The 18,412-nt window shown below is 51.2% G+C and overlaps 1 protein-coding gene across 3 annotated transcripts in view; it reads right to left on the bottom strand.

Moving 5' to 3' along the window:
* LOC142257136 (uncharacterized) overlaps window positions 1-10,141 on the bottom strand; it is a 35,430-nt gene extending 25,289 nt beyond the window's left edge. For 2 of the 3 annotated variants that reach the window (XM_075329242.1, XM_075329244.1), the window contains exons 1-3: window positions 10,013-10,141; window positions 6,087-6,149; window positions 3,891-3,941 (exon numbers count right to left, since the gene is read on the bottom strand). In XM_075329242.1, coding sequence (XP_075185357.1) covers window positions 3,891-3,941; window positions 6,087-6,131 — 96 coding nt within the window. In that variant the 5' untranslated portion in view covers window positions 6,132-6,149; window positions 10,013-10,141. The remainder of the gene's footprint in view (window positions 1-3,890; window positions 3,942-6,086; window positions 6,150-10,012) is intronic. The other variant, XM_075329243.1, reaches the window with a different exon arrangement.
* Between the last annotated feature and the right edge of the window lie 8,271 nt (window positions 10,142-18,412).

Here is an 18,412-nt window from a genome sequence, read left to right as displayed (position 1 = left end):
GTCGGAGTCAGAGTGGATTTGGGCAGATTGACAAGCCACCTGAATTGGGTTAGAGTGGCGAGAGTGAGCGAGACACTCCGCTGACAGTCTGCGCTGGATGAAGCCTTGACTAGAAGGACGTCCAGGTAAGGAATCACTGCCACCCCCTGGAGGTGCAGAACCGCAACCACTGCTGCCATGACCTTGGTGAATACTCGAGGGGCCGTGGCTAACCCGAAGGGGAGAGCCACAAATTGGAAATGTTCCTCTCAGATTGCAAAACGTAGCCAACGCTGGTGTGAAACTGCAATTGGCACATGCAGATAGGCATCTCTGATGTCGATGGATGCCAGGAAATCTCCTTGGGTCATTGAGGCAATGACTGATCGCAGAGACTCCATGCGAAAATGCCGCACCTGAACATGCTTGTTGAGAAGCTTGAGATCCAGGATGGGCCGGAAGGAACCGTCCTTTTTGGTTATTAGGAAGAGATTTGAGTAGAAACCTCTGAACCGTTCCCGGGCGGGAAACGGTACAATTACTCCGTTGGCCTGCAAGGATGCCACGGCCTGAGAGAAGGCGGCGGCCTTGGAGCAGGGGGGAGTGGACAGAAAAAATCTGTTTGGCGGGCTGGAAGAGAATTCTATCCTGTAGCCGTGGGAGATGATATCCCGCACCCACTGATCGGAGACGTGTTGAAACCACACGTCGCCAAAGTGGGAGAGCCTGCCACCGACTAAGGACTTTGCTGGCGCGGCCAGATAGTCAAGAGGAGGCTGCCTTAGTGGCAGCAGCTCCTGCGATCTTTTGTGGACGCGCCTTTGTGCGCCAGTTGGGTTTTTGGTCCTTGGCTGAGTTAGTGGACGAGGCCGAGGGCTTAGAGGACGACCAGTTAGAGGAACGAAAGGAGCGAAACCTCGACTGGTTCCTACCCTGGGCAGGTTTCCTGGTTTTAGTTTGTGGCATGGAAGTACTCTTCCCGCCAGTAGCTTCCTTAATAATTTCATCCAGTTGTTCACCGAACAGCCGAGACCCAGCAAAAGGGAGCCCAGCAAGGTACTTTGAAGAAGCATCTGCCTTCCACTCTCGAAGCCACAAGATCCTGCGGATAGCGAGGGAATTAGCCGAAGCCACCGCAGTGCGGTGAGAAGCCTCCAGCATGGCAGACATGGCATAGGAAGAAAAAGCTGAAGCTTGGGAAGTTAAGGCAACCATTTCGAGCATAGATTCCCTGGTGAGGGAATGCATCTCCTCTAGAGAAGCAGAGATGGCCTTGAGAGCCCACACTGCTGCAAAAGATGGGGAGAACGAGGCCCCAGCCGCCTCATATACAGATTTGGCCAGAAGGTCAACCTGGCAGTCAGTGGAATCCTTAAGAGAGGTGCCATCAGCCACTGACACAACGGTCCGGGCTGAGAGTCTAGACACCGGAGGGTCTACCTTTGGTGAATGAGCCCACTCCTTGACCACCTCAGGTGGAAAGGGAAAACGGTCATCAGAACCACGCTTAGGGAAGCGTTTGTCAGGGCAGGCCCTGGGCTTGGTCACAGCGGCCTGAAAACTGGAGTGGTTAAAGAACACACTCTTTGTCCTCTTAGGTGAGGTAAACTGGTGCTTTTCTGCCAGAGAGGGTTGTTCCTCTGATACTGGCGGATTGAGGTCCAGTACAGAATTAATGGACGCAATCAAATCACCAACATCTGCATCACATTCGGACAGATCAATGGGGCACATTGAGGTAGCGTCCGAGCCCCCAGTAAAGGCATCCTCCTCGTCCTGCGAGTCAGCTTGTGAATCAGAGCCGCGGGACGAGGAAGGAGAGGGGACCCTGCGTCTCCTTTTAGGAGGACGGGGTCTGGGACCAGATGATGAATCCTCTGTGAGCTCCGCTGAGAGAGCCCTAGCAGCAGAGGCGCCCTGACAAGGGGGCTGATGCATGCTCAGCACAGTCCGGGACAGCTGTCCCATGGAGTCGGCAAAAGACTGGGAGATTGACCTAGAGAAGGATTCTACCCAAGCCGGGGGTTCAGCCACCGGAGCCGAAGCAGCCGGAGGGACCACTGGGGGTGAGACTCCAGGCTGAGGCACCACCATGTTAGAGCAGGCATCACAATGTGGATAGGTGCTCGGTTCAGGCAGTACGAGCTTACATGCAGTGCATATTGAGTACAGCCTTGCAGCCTTGCTCCTCGTGTGAGACATGCTGCTGAAGTGGGGGCTCTGAGCCAGAATGACCCCCAGAGAGTATATAAGAAGGTCCACAACCGGAGGTTGTGGCTTACCAGACCGTTTGTGTGCCCTCCAGATCCCACAGCCCGGACCCCCAAGCAGCTTAGCAGGGATGCTGCAGCCAGCGCTGATCCAGAGAAAAACGCTGAGAAAATGGCGCCGGAGCGAGGAGAGGGGGCGGGACCTGCTCTGAGAGCGGGATCTGGAGGGCCAAGGAGATATACAGGGGAGGGGACATGTACTCAGAGAGGAGTGTCCCTCCCCTGTACCGAACGGCCGCTGGGCGGAGCCGCACTGTCCCTCTGCATGATTGACATGCGAGGGCAGTGAAATCGAAAGTAGGCCTCCGGCGAAGCCGGGGCCTAAATTTAAGCGATGCGGCCGGCGCGCAGGCACCATCGGTGCGGTTCTCAGGCGACAGCCAGAGAACCGGCCGGAAATGTCACAAAAGTTACACAGCACACTCTCCCACCATAATAAAGTACCGGGACCCCCCAAATATAAACGTCTCAGGTACTTAGCTTGCTGAGACGAAGGGTTCCAAGTCCCTGGGGATGAGTGCTCCGTCCAGCAGGATCCTGAAGGGCTGCGGATGGAGACCGGTCTCCTGCAAAGCAAGGAGAACCGTGCTGGCTCCCACTTCAAGCCAGAGCCCGAGGGATGGTGAAGGAGCGCGGCATGTAAGGCTCCAGCCTTGTAAATCAACCTTAACAACACCGCCGAACACAGTGGGGTGAGAAGGGACATGCCGGGAGTCCAGGCTTGGACCCGCTTTTCTTCAAAAACTTTCCAAAAATGAAAAATCAGATGAGAATGCATGTGTGGATGTGTGCCTCCTGAACACAAAGCAATGAACTGGTTAGATCTGGTTAACCAGGGGGTGTATATGCTCAGAGGGAGGAGCTACTCTTCTTAGTGTAGTACTTTGTGTGTCCTCCGGAGGCAGAAGCTATACACCCAATGTCTGGGTCTACCATAGGAACGATGAAGAAAACAGATGAAACACTGATAATTAAAACAGACACTAATGAAAACCTGATCCACAACATTGACGGAAATTGGTCCGTTTTTTTGGGGAGGGGAAAATACGAGAAAAAAAAAATAAGTCTGAATAAGGGCTTAGGATATGTGCATTTATCTTGAGGGGTTTTTTTTTGTGTGTTTTTGGAGAAGAAACTAAAGAAGGATTTTTGTGTACTCACCGTAAAATCTCTTTCTCTGAGTCTTCATTGGGGGACACAGGACTGTGGCATGGTTTTCGATAACCACCAGGGAGGAACAAGGAGCGTCAGGGCTATGAGGGAGGTCAAGAGTATTGGGATGTGCACTGCCGAGATCATGGACTGATGTGACTCGGCCCACTGAATGATCCTCTTGACCTATCTCATAGCCCTGACGCTCCTTGTTCCTCCCTGGTAATTATCGAAAACCATGCCACGGTCCTGTGTCCCCCAATGAAATGAAAGAGAAAAATCCTCATCAAAAACTTGGGATCTTCATCTCAGTTTCAACTCCAAAAACTCATCAAAAAAGGCTCAGTGTGCACATAGCCTTATACTAAAAGGGTATATACTGTATTTTCCTTATATATATTATACTTTTAGTATTCCATACAATAGAACCCAAAATTCCCATTATTTAGGTCCGGTGTGGAGTGTAATTAGATAGAACAAGCTACTAACCAATGAACCAGGTGCCCAAACAGTTGTAGAAAAATTCATCACTTCCTGGGCCTAAAACCAAAAAAAAAATATTAAAAAATAATAAAAATAATTAAGATGGCATTTTATGATTTGCATTTTTTTTTTATTAAATCCACGCTCTGACCTGATTGCTATTTTATGTGGAATGATACCAGCTCATAAGAGATCTCATTATTAGATTTTTTTACTCACAATTTTTAGTCTAAGGCCAGAGTTACCCTTGCATATGACTCGGCGAGGCTCGCATCGGCATCACCCGGCGCGGCCGCACACTATCAGGTCAGCTGCATAGAAATACATGGAGCCGACTCGCTTCTGTCCAATAGTGCGTGGCCGCGATGGGTGATACCAATGCGAGACTTGCCGAGTCATACGCAAGGGTGACTCTGACCTAGGGACGGATTTACAGGTCCAACATTCGTGGTCCGGAGCGGACCAAAATCAACAGCTTGTCAAGCATTTATGAGGCCGCAGAGTTGGGATCAGGAGACCGGTGACCAGTATGGATCTTATGGATCATACTGGGACCATGAATATCAAATGCGTGAAACCACCATGGAAATTAAATTTTATCAGGGATTTTTTTCTTTTCTTTGGATATTCCTACTTAAGGGGAACCTGTCACCACGTTTTTTGGGCCTATAAGCTGCGGCCACCACCACCGGGCTCTTATATAGAGTAATCTAACATGCTGTATATAAGAGCCCAGGCCGGGGGTATAACATAAAAAACACTTTATAATACTTACCTAACGGTCGCGCGGTTGGCCATATGTGCGTCTCCATTGTCCGGTGCCGGCGCCGCCTCTTTCGGACATCTTTGTCCTCTTTGTGAAGCCTTGGTGCATGACGCGGCTACGTCATACACACTCGCCGGTCCTGCGCAGGCGCACTACAATACTTTGATCTGCCCTGCTCAGGACCTGAATGCCGGCGAGTGTGGATGATGTTGGACCCGTCATACACCGCGGCTAGAGAAGAAGGAGAACAAAGATGGCCAAAAGAGGCGGCGCCAGCACCGGAGACGCCCATATGGCCCACCGCGCGACCGTTAGGTGAGTATTATAAAGTGTTTTTTATGTTATACCCCCGGCCTGGGCTCTTATATACAGTATGTTAGAATGCTGTATATAACAGCCCGGTGGTGGTGGCCGCAGCTTATAGGAACCAAAAAAGTGGTGACAGGTTCCCTTTAATGTAATTCACATGCGGTGTCCCCCTAGCTGTGAAAATTGGAGATAAAAATACACCAAAAGAGAATTTATAGAATTTTCATTTCCGTTGTGTAAACATTTTTTATACATCTTTTATTTTTTTTTTTTTTTTTGGTGCCCTTCTCCAACAACAACAAAAAAACACATTAAAAGATGCATCAAGATACACGGATTTTAGATGCAAAAAGAAAAAAAAAAGCTGCAGATTTCAGTTCAGAAATCTGCAAATATACAATGTGTGGACAGAGGCCAAGTAACCCTGCGCTACAATTTATAGTAGGGTTTCCACAATGTTATTGTCCTTATTGCTTGGGCAGAGCATATTCTTGGCCCCAATACACATTAACATAAAAAAAAATGTTTGTGTTTGAGAAAAAAAAAAAAAAGTTTTTTAAATATACTATAAATCACCAGCAAGAAGAAAAAATCAATATAAAAGAATATCTTTATTGATTATAAAATATAAAAAAAACTCCTGGAAAAAGTGCTACACAGTGCGAAACATGCGTCGGAGAGGGTGTGGGACGCTTACTTGTATTCTGTGATATCTCGTAGGTTTAAGAGCTGGTACTTTGTTGTTACGATATTTTTGTGAATTTTGCACTTTATAACACTTGTGTTACCATATACATATTTATAACTATATCTATACTAGCATTGTCTCTTATAATATTGATAACATTAGTAATTATGTACAGATTATGGTGTTCCCAACATTATGGTTAGATCGATAATTTTAAACCCCTTCTGTGGGGCTTGCCTCCTTGAGACATCCTGTCTATGTTTTTATATTATATAATCAATAAAGATATCCTTCCCAATACACATTAGACTAAAGTCGGCTGCAGATATTGACAATCTAATGCAGATATCGGTCAGACATGTTCGATTCTGGACTGCCATTCATATAATTCTCCCAGAGATACAGTATATCACAAAAGTGAGTACACCCCAAGGGTTACCATGCATCTCTTTGGGACTCCCCCACTGTCCACTGTTAGTGCCATTGTCCTTTGGTCCAGAGTCTGGAAAGAAAAAGATCAATTAATACATATAGAAAAATATAGCTATTCGCCATCACTGCAGACCTGAATATAGGGATCATAAGGGAATGACAACTTATAGTAATGGACCCGAGCTGAAAACAGCAGACGTTGTATGGAAACAAATGCTAACACCCCATTATCTATCACAGAGGAATGGAACAGTGTGGATTTCTAATAAATGATGCACGAGAATTGATACTTCATAGGGACTTACTAAAACAGCAGGTGATGGAGGCTAAAGGGGAGTAATAAGGGCACAAACAAAACACTTTATGGAGCACTCTATAATTTACCCACAAACATTTGGCCGCAGCATTATAGTCAGTGTATGTCGCCGGCCGCAGCATTATAGTCAGTGTATGTCGCCGGCCGCAGCATTATAGTCCGTGTATGTCGCCGGCCGCAGCATTATAGTCAGTGTATGTCGCCGGCCGCAGCATTATAGTCAGTGTATGTCGCCGGCCGCAGCATTATAGTCCGTGTATGTCGCCGGCCGCAGCATTATAGTCAGTGTATGTCGCCGGCCGCAGCATTATAGTCAGTGTATGTCGCCGGCCGCAGCATTATAGTCAGTGTATGTCGCCGGCCGCAGCATTATAGTCAGTGTATGTCGCCGGCCGCAGCATTATAGTCAGTGTATGTCGCCGGCCGCAGCATTATAGTCAGTGTATGTCACCGGCCGCAGCATTATAGTCCGTGTATGTCGCCGGCCGCAGCATTATAGTCAGTGTATGTCACCGACCGCAGCATTATAGTCCGTGTATGTCGCCGACCGCAGCATTATAGTCAGTGTATGTCGCCGGCCGCAGCATTATAGTCAGTGTATGTCGCCGGCCGCAGCATTTTAGTCAGTGTATGTCGCCGGCCGCAGCATTATAGGCAGTGTATGTCGCCGGCCGCAGCATTATAGCCAGTGTATGTCGCCGGCCGCAGCATTATAGCCAGTGTATGTCGCCGGCCGCAGCATTATAGTCAGTGTATGTCGCCGGCCGCAGCATTATAGTTAGTGTATGTCGCCGGCCGCAGTATTATAGTTAGTGTATGTCGCTGGCTGCAGTATTATAGTCAGTGTATGTCACTGGCTGCAGCATTATAGCCAGTGTATGTCACTGGCCGCAGCATTATAGTCAGTGTATGTCACTGGCCGCAGCATTATAGTCAGTGTATGTCACCGGCCGCAGCATTATAGTCAGTGTATGTCACTGGCCGCAGCATTATAGTCAGTGTATGTCACTGGCTGCAGCATTATAGCCAGTGTATGTCACTGGCCGCAGCATTATAGCCAGTGTATGTCACTGGCCGCAGCATTATAGCCAGTGTATGTCGCCGGCCGCAGCATTATAGTCAGTGTATGTCGCCGGCCGCAGCATTATAGTTAGTGTATGTCGCCGGCCGCAGTATTATAGTTAGTGTATGTCGCTGGCTGCAGTATTATAGTCAGTGTATGTCACTGGCTTATAGTCAGTGTATGTCACTGGCCGCAGCATTATAGTCAGTGTATGTCGCCGGCCGCAGCATTATAGTCAGTGTATGTCACTGGCTGCAGCATTATAGCCAGTGTATGTCACTGGCCGCAGCATTATCGTCAGTGTATGTCACTGGCCGCAGCATTATAGTCAGTGTATGTCACTGGCCGCAGCATTATAGTCAGTGTATGTCACTGGCCGCAGGCCCTCCACATCAGCGATCATCGCAGTCCTAGTCTGATCAGCACAGCTCTATTCTGCGGCAGAAATTATTTACCCTGATGAGTGGCACAATGGGGCGTTCATTACGTTGGGTGGGGGTGAATGGAGCGGGCGCAGAAGATGGCTGTAATCACTGCTGTTTAACCCCTTAAATGACAACGTCAATCTATGACTGCGGGATTTAACCCTAGAACGCATACCTAGGGCCTCGCAGGCCTGCTAGGTCATTTGTTTTCTATGGTAGATTGAATTGCTTGCGCGTTCTAGAGCTAAGTGGTGTTTTGATTATACAGTAGGGGACGGGCAATCTGCTGCCTCATCATCCCTGGACAACGCAATTGTAGGTTGCCAATACGTTGCTACAGCAGACAGAGTGCGCCATCTTGGTACTCCTGCAAAATCCAAGTCACAGGCTGAGCATTGTGGACCATCAGTTTCTTCATATAATGCAATACTGTCATGTATTCTCTGCACCCTCTGCTCCATGTGCATCCTCCTCACCCCGTGCTCTCTATGCACACTGTACCCCATGGGAATCCCCTGCGCTTCCTTTGTGCCCCCCTGTACATCCGCTCTGCTTTGTCCTCTGCACCCCTGCACATCCTCTGTGTTCCCCATGCATCTCCTCTGCTCCCCTGTACACCCTCTGTGCATCTTCTTCCCCACCTCAGCATCCCCTATGCATCCTTTGAGCCCCCTGTGCATATCCTCTGCGCCCCCCCCGTGTATATCCTCTGCGCTCCCCCCGTGTATATCCTCTGCGCTCCCCCCGTGTATATCCTCTGCGCTCCCCCCCGTGTATATCCTCTGCGCTCCCCCCGTGTATATCCTCTGCGCTCCCCCCTGTGTATATCCTCTGCGCTCCCCCCGTGTATATCCTCTGCGCTCCCCCCTGTGTATATCCTCTGCGCTCCCCCCGTGTATATCCTCTGCGCTCCCCCCGTGTATATCCTCTGCGCTCCCCCCGTGTATATCCTCTGCGCTCCCCCCGTGTATATCCTCTGCGCTCCCCCCCGTGTATATCCTCTGCGCTCCCCCCCGTGTATATCCTCTGCGCTCCCCCCCGTGTATATCCTCTGCGCTCCCCCCCGTGTATATCCTCTGCGCTCCCCCCCGTGTATATCCTCTGCGCTCCCCCCCGTGTATATCCTCTGCGCTCCCCCCCGTGTATATCCTCTGCGCTCCCCCCCGTGTATATCCTCTGCGCTCCCCCGTGTATATCCTCTGCGCCCCCCCTGTGTATATCCTCTGCGCCCCCCCCCTGTGTATATCCTCTGCGCTCCCCTGTGTATATCCTCTGCAACCCCGTGTATAGCCTCTGCGCCCCCCTGTGTATATCCTCTGCGCCCCCCCCTGTGTATATCCTCTGCGCTCCCCTGTGTATTTCCTCTGCAACCCCGTGTATAGCCTCTGCGCCCCCCTGTGTATATCCTCTGCGCTCCCCCCCGTGTATATCCTCTGCGCTCCCCCCCGTGTATATCCTCTGCGCTCCCCCCCGTGTATATCCTCTGCGCTCCCCCCCGTGTATATCCTCTGCGCTCCCCCCCGTGTATATCCTCTGCGCTCCCCCCCGTGTATATCCTCTGCGCTCCCCCCGTGTATATCCACTGCGCTCCCCCCCGTGTATATCCTCTGCACCCCCCCCTGTGTATATCCTCTGCGCCCCCCCGTGTATATCCTCTGCGCCCCCCCCCTGTGTATATCCTCTGCGCCCCCCCCTGTGTATATCCTCTGCGCCCCCCCCCTGTGTATATCCTCTGCACCCCCCCTGTCTATATCCTCTGCACCCCCCTGTCTATATCCTCTGCGTCCCCCTGTCTATATCCTCTGCGCCCCCCTGTCTATATCCTCTGCGCCCCCCTGTCTATATCCTCTGCGTCCCCCTGTCTATATCCTCTGCGCCCCCCTGTCTATATCCTCTGCGCCCCCCTGTGTGCATCCTCTTCACCCCATGCCGTTGTGGCCAGCAGCTTGCAGAGGCTCAGCACTTGCTCCTCCCACCTGACCACTAGAAGACAAGCCCAGATGTCTATTGCGGCTCCATTCTCTGCACCTGGACCCTCCTGTCACCTCTGCCCATGATAACCCCAATTTCTGGACTCCTCCAGCAGGGGAGACTGCATATCCGATGCCCCCAATCCGAGGGTCACTCACCCTTCCTCTGCTATATACCAGTGTCCGCCCGGAGGCTGCGGCTCCGTCCTGGGGTAACTGCCTGGACACCACAATAAAACAAAAGACAACACATGTAAAACACTACAAATCCCAGCGGGCGGCGCGGCTTCAAAATGTAACAACTTTATTAACAGCGCCTTTTTCCGAACAACGAAGCGTCAATGGATTTCTTGCACATGCGCAGTAGAATTTCGGGGGGGGGGTGTGTGTGTCGAAGCCAGTATAGGGAGCCGGTCACGCCCACAGGTCCTTCTACCCACTGGGATTTAGCCACTATCGTATAGGGAGCCGCTCAGGAGGGGATTCTTTGTAGGCAACTGGAGTGTCTATACTGAACCTAGTCCACAGAGGCTCCTGCACTCTGCACTGGTAACAGGGGTGAGATGGTCTGCACTGATAACAGGGGAGAGATGCCCTGCACTGGTAACAGGGGAGAGATGCCCTGCACTGGTAACAGGGGTGAGATGCTCTGCACTGGTAACAGGGGGTGAGATGTCCTGCACTGATAACAGGGGAGAGATACTCTGCACTAGTAACAGGGGTGAGATGCTCTGCACTGGTAACAGGGGGTGAGATGTCCTGCACTGATAACAGGGGAGAGATACTCTGCACTAGTAACAGGGGTGAGATGCTCTGGAGAGATACTCTGCACTAGTAACAGGGGTGAGATGCTCTGCACTGGTAACAGGGGGTGAGATGGTCTGTACTGATAACAGGGGTGAGATGCCCTGCACTGATAACAGGGGTGAGATGCCCTGCACTGATAACAGGGGTGAGATGCCCTGCACTGATAACAGGGGTGAGATGCCCTGCACTGATAACAGGGGTGAGATGCTCTGCACTGGTAACAGGGGTGAGATGCTCTGCACTGGTAACAGGGGTGAGATGGTCTGCACTGATAACAGGGGAGAGATGCCCTGCACTGGTAACAGGGGAGAGATGCCCTGCACTGGTAACAGGGGAGAGATGCCCTGCACTGATAACAGGGGAGAGATACTCTGCACTAGTAACAGGGGTGAGATGCTCTGCACTGGTAACAGGGGGGTGAGATGTCCTGCACTGATAACAGGGGAGAGATACTCTGCACTAGTAACAGGGGTGAGATGCTCTGCACTGGTAACAGGGGGTGAGATGGTCTGTACTGGTAACAGGGGTGAGATGCTCTTCACTGGTAACAGGGGTGAGATGCTCTGCACTGATAACAGGGGGTGAGATGCCCTGCACTGATAACAGGGGTGAGATGCCCTGCACTGATAACAGGGGGTGAGATGCCCTGCACTGATAACAGGGGTGAGATGCTCTGCACTGGTAACAGGGGTGAGATGCTCTGCACTGGTAACAGGGGTGAGATGGTCTGCACTGATAACAGGGGAGAGATGCCTGCACTGGTAACAGGGGGAGAGATGCCCTGCACCTGGTAACAGGGGTTGAGATGCCCTGCACTGGTAAACAGGGGTGAGATGCCCTGCACTGATAACGGGTGAGATGCCCTGCACTGATAACAGGGGTGAGATGCCCTGCACTGATAACAGGGGTGAGATGCTCTGCACTGATAACAGGGGTGAGATGCTCTGCACTGGTAACAGGGGTGAGATGCCCTGCACTGATAACAGGGGTGAGATGCCCTGCACTGATAACAGGGGTGAGATGCCCTGCACTGATAACAGGGGTGAGATGCTCTGCACTGGTAACAGGGGTGAGATGCTCTGCACTGGTAACAGGGGTGAGATGGTCTGCACTGATAACAGGGGAGAGATGCCCTGCACTGGTAACAGGGGAGAGATGCCCTGCACTGGTAACAGGGGTGAGATGCCCTGCACTGGTAACGGGTGAGATGGTCTGCACTGGTAACAGAGGTGAGATGCCCTGCACTGATAACAGGGGTGAGATGCCCTGCACTGGTAACAGGGGGTGAGATTCCCTGCACTGGTAACAGGGGGTGAGATGCCCTGCACTGGTAACAGGGGGTGAGATGCTCTGCACTGGTAACAGGGGTGAGATGCTTTTCACTGATAACAGGGGTGAGATGCCCTGCACTGGTAACAGGGGTGAGATGGTCTGCACTGGTAACAGGGGTGAGATGCCCTGCACTGGTAACAGAGGTGAGATGCCCTGCACTGATAACAGGGGGTGAGATGCCTTGCACTGGTAACAGGGGTGAGATGGTCTCCACTGATAACAAGGGTGAGATGCCCTGCACTGGTAACAGAGGTGAGATGGTCTGCACTGGTAACAGGGGTGAGATGGTCTGCACTGGTAACAGGGGGTGAGATGGTCTGCACTGGTAACAGAGGTGAGATGCCCTGCACTGATAACAGGGGTGAGATGCCCTGCACTGATAACGGGTGAGATGCCCTGCACTGATAACAGGGGTGAGATGCTTTGCACTGGTAACAGGGGGTGAGATGCCCTGCACTGGTAACAGGGGTGAGATGCCCTGCACTGGTAACAGGGGTGAGATGCTTTGCACTGGTAACAGGGGGTGAGATGCCCTGCACTGGTAACAGGAGTGAGATGCCCTGCACTGGTAACAGGGGTGAGATGCTCTGCACTGATAACAGGGGTGAGATGCCCTGCACTGGTAACAGGGGTGAGATGCCCTGCACTGATAACAGGGGGTGAGATGCCCTGCACTGATAACAGGGGGTGAGATGCCCTGCACCAGTAACAGGGGTGAGATGCCCTGCACTGATATCAGTGCAGGGCATCTCACCCCTGTTATCAGTGCAGGGCATCTCACCCCTGTTATCAGTGCAGGGCATCTCACCCCTGTTATCAGTGCAGGGCATCTCTCCCCTGTTACCAGTGAAGAGCATCTCACCCCTGTTACCAGTGCAGAGCATCTCACCCCCTGTTACCAGTGCAGAGCATCTCACCCCCTGTTACCAGTGCAGAGCATCTCACCCCCTGTTACCAGTGCAGAGCATCTCACCCCTGTTACCAGTGGAGGGCATCTCTCCCCTGTTACTGGTGCAGAGCATCTCTCCCCTGTTATCAGTGCAGGGCATCTCACCCCTGTTAACAGGGGAGAGATGCTCTGCACCAGTAACAGGGGAGAGATTCCCTCCACTGGTAACAGGGGTGAGATGCTCTGCACTGGTAACAGGGGGTGAGATGCTCTGCACTGGTAACAGGGGGTGAGATGCTCTGCACTGGTAACAGGGGAGAGATACTCTGCACTAGTAACGGGTGAGATGCTCTGCACTGGTAACAGGGGGTGAGATGCTCTGCACTGGTAACAGGGGTGAGATGCTCTTCACTGGTAACAGGGGAGAGATGCCCTGCACTGATAACAGGGGTGAGATGCCCTGCACTGATAACAGGGGTGAGATGCCCTGCACTGATAACAGGGGTGAGATGCTCTGCACTGGTAACAGGGGGTGAGATGCCCTGCACTGGTAACAGGGGTGAGATGCCCTGCACTGGTAACAGGGGTGAGATGCTCTGCACTGGTAACAGGGGGTGAGATGCCCTGCACTGGTAACAGGGGGTGAGATGCTCTGCACTGGTAACAGGGGTGAGATGGTCTGCACTGATAACAGGGGAGAGATGCCCTGCACTGGTAACAGGGGTGAGATGCCCTGCACTGGTAACAGGGGTGAGATGCTCTGCACTGATAACAGGGGTGAGATGCCCTGCACTGGTAACGGGGTGAGATGCCCTGCACTGATAACAGGGGTGAGATGCCCTGCACTGGTAACGGGGTGAGATGCCCTGCACTGGTAACGGGGTGAGATGCTCTGCACTGGTAACAGGGGTGAGATGCCCTGCACTGATAACAGGGGTGAGATGCCCTGCACTGGTAACGGGGTGAGATGCTCTGCACTGGTACCAGGGGTGAGATGCCCTGCACTGGTAACAGGCGGTGAGATGCCCTGCACTGGTAACAGGGGGTGAGATGCCCTGCACTGGTAACAGGGGGTGAGATGCCCTGCACTGGTAACAGGGGTGAGATGCCCTGCACTGGTAACAGGGGTGAGATGCCCTGCACTGGTAACGGGGTGAGATGCCCTGCACTGATAACAGGGGTGAGATGCTCTGCACTGGTAACAGGGGTGAGATGCCCTGCACTGGTAACAGGGGTGAGATGCCCTGCACTGGTAACGGGGTGAGATGCCCTGCACTGATAACAGGGGTGAGATGCTCTGCACTGGTAACAGGGGTGAGATGCCCTGCACTGGTAACAGGGGTGAGATGCCCTGCACTGATAACAGGGGGTGAGATGCCTTGCACTGGTAACAGGGGTGAGATGGTCTCCACTGATAACAAGGGTGAGATGCCCTGCACTGGTAACAGAGGTGAGATGGTCTGCACTGGTAACAGGGGTGAGATGGTCTGCACTGGTAACAGGGGGTGAGATGGTCTGCACTGGTAACAGAGGTGAGATGCCCTGCACTGATAACAGGGGTGAGATGCCCTGCACTGATAACGGGTGAGATGCCCTGCACTGATAACAGGGGTGAGATGCTTTGCACTGGTAACAGGGGGTGAGATGCCCTGCACTGGTAACAGGGGTGAGATGCCCTGCACTGGTAACAGGGGTGAGATGCTTTGCACTGGTAACAGGGGGTGAGATGCCCTGCACTGGTAACAGGGGTGAGATGCCCTGCACTGGTAACAGGGGTGAGATGCCCTGCACTGATAACAGGGGGTGAGATGCCCTGCACTGATAACAGGGGGTGAGATGCCCTGCACCAGTAACAGGGGTGAGATGCCCTGCACTGATATCAGTGCAGGGCATCTCACCCCTGTTATCAGTGCAGGGAATCTCACCCCTGTTATCAGTGCAGGGCATCTCACCCCTGTTATCAGTGCAGGGCATCTCTCCCCTGTTACCAGTGAAGAGCATCTCACCCCTGTTACCAGTGCAGAGCATCTCACCCCCTGTTACCAGTGCAGAGCATCTCACCCCCTGTTACCAGTGCAGAGCATCTCACCCCCTGTTACCAGTGCAGAGCATCTCACCCCTGTTACCAGTGGAGGGCATCTCTCCCCTGTTACTGGTGCAGAGCATCTCTCCCCTGTTATCAGTGCAGGGCATCTCACCCCTGTTAACAGGGGAGAGATGCTCTGCACCAGTAACAGGGGAGAGATTCCCTCCACTGGTAACAGGGGTGAGATGCTCTGCACTGGTAACAGGGGGTGAGATGCTCTGCACTGGTAACAGGGGGTGAGATGCTCTGCACTGGTAACAGGGGAGAGATACTCTGCACTAGTAACGGGTGAGATGCTCTGCACTGGTAACAGGGGGTGAGATGCTCTGCACTGGTAACAGGGGTGAGATGCTCTTCACTGGTAACAGGGGAGAGATGCCCTGCACTGATAACAGGGGTGAGATGCCCTGCACTGATAACAGGGGTGAGATGCCCTGCACTGATAACAGGGGTGAGATGCTCTGCACTGGTAACAGGGGGTGAGATGCCCTGCACTGGTAACAGGGGTGAGATGCCCTGCACTGGTAACAGGGGTGAGATGCTCTGCACTGGTAACAGGGGGTGAGATGCCCTGCACTGGTAACAGGGGTGAGATGCTCTGCACTGGTAACAGGGGTGAGATGGTCTGCACTGATAACAGGGGAGAGATGCCCTGCACTGATAACAGGGGAGAGATGCTCTGCACCAGTAACAGGGGAGAGATGCCCTGCACTGGTATTAGGGGTGAGATGCCCTGCACTGGTATCAGGGGTGAGATGCTCTGCACTGGTATCAGGGGTGAGATGCTCTGCACTGATAACAGGGGTGAGATGCCCTGCACTGGTAACAGGGGGTGAGATGCCCTGCACTGGTATTAGGGGTGAGATGCCCTGCACTGGTATCAGGGGTGAGATGCTCTGCACTGGTAACAGGGGGTGAGATGCCCTGCACTGGTAACAGGGGGTGAGATGCCCTGCACTGGTAACAGGGGTGAGATGTTTTCCCTAAAATATCCAAAAGTTATTTTCGATATTCCACCAGAATTAAAAGTTCCTGCTAATTAAGAAAGCAGCATTCTGCTCTTCAGCCGAGGATGCCGGGAGCCTCCTTTATGCAGGTTACTATGCCACCCATTTTATAATGAACATTGTCAAAGGGGGGGGGGGGTGTTCTGTTTTGATTAACCCCCATCTCCCCAGTTGAGTAAACTGGGCTTTACACACTCTCCCCTGATCCAACTTGTGTCTCTGCTCCTGATCCCGATGTCTTATTGTCTGCAGCGCTACCGTCATGTCTGAGCTGCCACCAATCAGTGAGTTCAGCAGCCCTGCTCAGAGCTGCTCTAAATCACTGATTAGCCGCAGCGTTGATAATGTGATATCAAACACTGGAGACTCAGTGCTGGACCCGGCGAGGGGGAGTAAAGCACACAAACTTCGGCTGGAGGAGGGGTTTTCCGAAACTTGAAAACCCCTTTAAAGGGGGGGTGGGGGGGGACTGATGTTTTTCGGTAGTTGACTTCTTGCTGGCCATCTATATTTTTTTTCTTACGTTTCAGCCATTGATAACATGTAAGGACATTTGTATTTTTTTCCTGAAGATGATTGGATGTACCTAGAGGAATGGCAGAAGGCGCTGTATAGAATGTAATAGGACATTCATGGCGTCCTGACGACTCTGGGCAATATGAATGTTTGGTTGCAATTCTCTTTTGGGCAATGCTTGACTATGTGTCATAGAGGGGGAGCAGATAACAGCTAGCAATAGCTGCAACCTGGGCAGACTCCGCACAACAACATAGCTGTGGCTTCAAAGAAAATCAGTTTTCGGGATGGACGGCTCTCCAAGAGGTTGGACCCTCTCTTATCATAAGATGTCATATGCCAACATTTTCCAAGATTTTTGAAAAATGGGAAAAATATACTAATTTTTAGTAGAGCGTTTGAAAATTTTTGACAAACACTGTCAGGATTGCGCTCTGCCTGCCGTTTCGAGCAGTCGTCAGCAAGTCTGGAATCCCGTGTCAGCAAGCTTCTCATTCACTCTCATACCGCTTGTCGAAAATGGAGTCAGAAATAAGCTGAATCTTTTCATGCCACACCGGTCATCCTGGATGTGATGGCCACTTATCCATGACTCTGCCACATACAAGCTGAGGACTGGGGCTGCAAAGGTCCCTTGAAACACATCAACAGAGACCACCGCAGCACCACTGAAGCCACAGGAGACTCGTGAGGAGTAATGGGTTTTTTAAGATTCTCTAAGTATGCCAAAAAATCCAAAAAACTACGATATATAGAACATGGGTGCGTGTCATGTATATTATCCACTTATGTATGATTGCTTTTGCTGGAGATACTATTCGCAACCCTGATGTCTTGTCTTCAGAATCCAGAATCAAGTAGCATCGGGAATGGCCATGATCCAGCCAAGTAGAAGAGTGGCTGTAAATTCTGAAGTGGTCAGTAAGGTCATGACCTGAACGGTAACTCGACATGTTGGGGTGTAAGGTCATGACATGAGCAGGTAAGTCGACATGTTGAGATGTAAGATCATGACATGAGCAGTTAACTTGACATGTTGGGGTGTAAGGTCATGAACTGAGCAGAAAATCGACATGTTGAGGTGTTAGGTCATGACATAAACGGTAACTCGACATGTTGGAGTGTAAAGTCATGATGTATGCAAGTAGCTTGACTTGTTGGTGTGCAAGCTCATAACAGGAACGGGTAACTTCACATGTTAGGTTGTAAGGTCATGACATGAATTGTAACTTATAAGGAATAATGTTTGGAACACCATTCTAAGTCTGAACTGGGTGCAAAAACCTAAAAAAAATCACTATGGGGAGATAAGGTATGCACACCAGTGACTATGTAAGGGGAATACATGGAATAGCAGAAACTGCTGTGTGAATACTGACTTGAAAAATCCAATAGCTATATGTAAGAGTGAATATGTGAAAAATGGATTCTGCATTACTGCCATGAATATATGAATAAAGAGAAATTTAGCTACTGAATTGATCAATGCAATAGAGCCCCAACAATACGCCAAAGTATTAGACTTAGAATGGAGTTCCAAACGTTATTCCTTATTGTTAGTATTTTTTCGTTTGTGAACCCTCCCCAACCACACCTATTGCCAATCCATATCATACGCATAAATAGCCTGGGTCTCAGCTTCCCATACACGGTAAGTTTTTTAACTGCATGAGAGGACACACACAAGCTAGGGACCCCAACGTAGAGAAATACTTTGGCGTAGTGTTGGGGCTCTATTGCATTGATCAATTCAGTAGCTAAATTTCTCTTGATTCATGTGTTCATGGCAGTAATGCAGATTCCATTTTTCACATTTTCACTCTTACATATAGCTATTGGATTTTTCAAGTCAGTATTCACACAGCAGTTTCTGCTATTCCATGTATTCCCCTTACATAGTCACTGGTGTGCATACCTTATCT

Source organism: Anomaloglossus baeobatrachus, chromosome 11 (genome assembly GCF_048569485.1).
Source record: "Anomaloglossus baeobatrachus isolate aAnoBae1 chromosome 11, aAnoBae1.hap1, whole genome shotgun sequence".
Taxonomy (NCBI): domain Eukaryota; kingdom Metazoa; phylum Chordata; class Amphibia; order Anura; family Aromobatidae; genus Anomaloglossus; species Anomaloglossus baeobatrachus.
The sequence above is the reverse complement of the archived record's forward strand: the minus strand, read 5'-3'. Positions and strand labels throughout refer to the sequence as shown.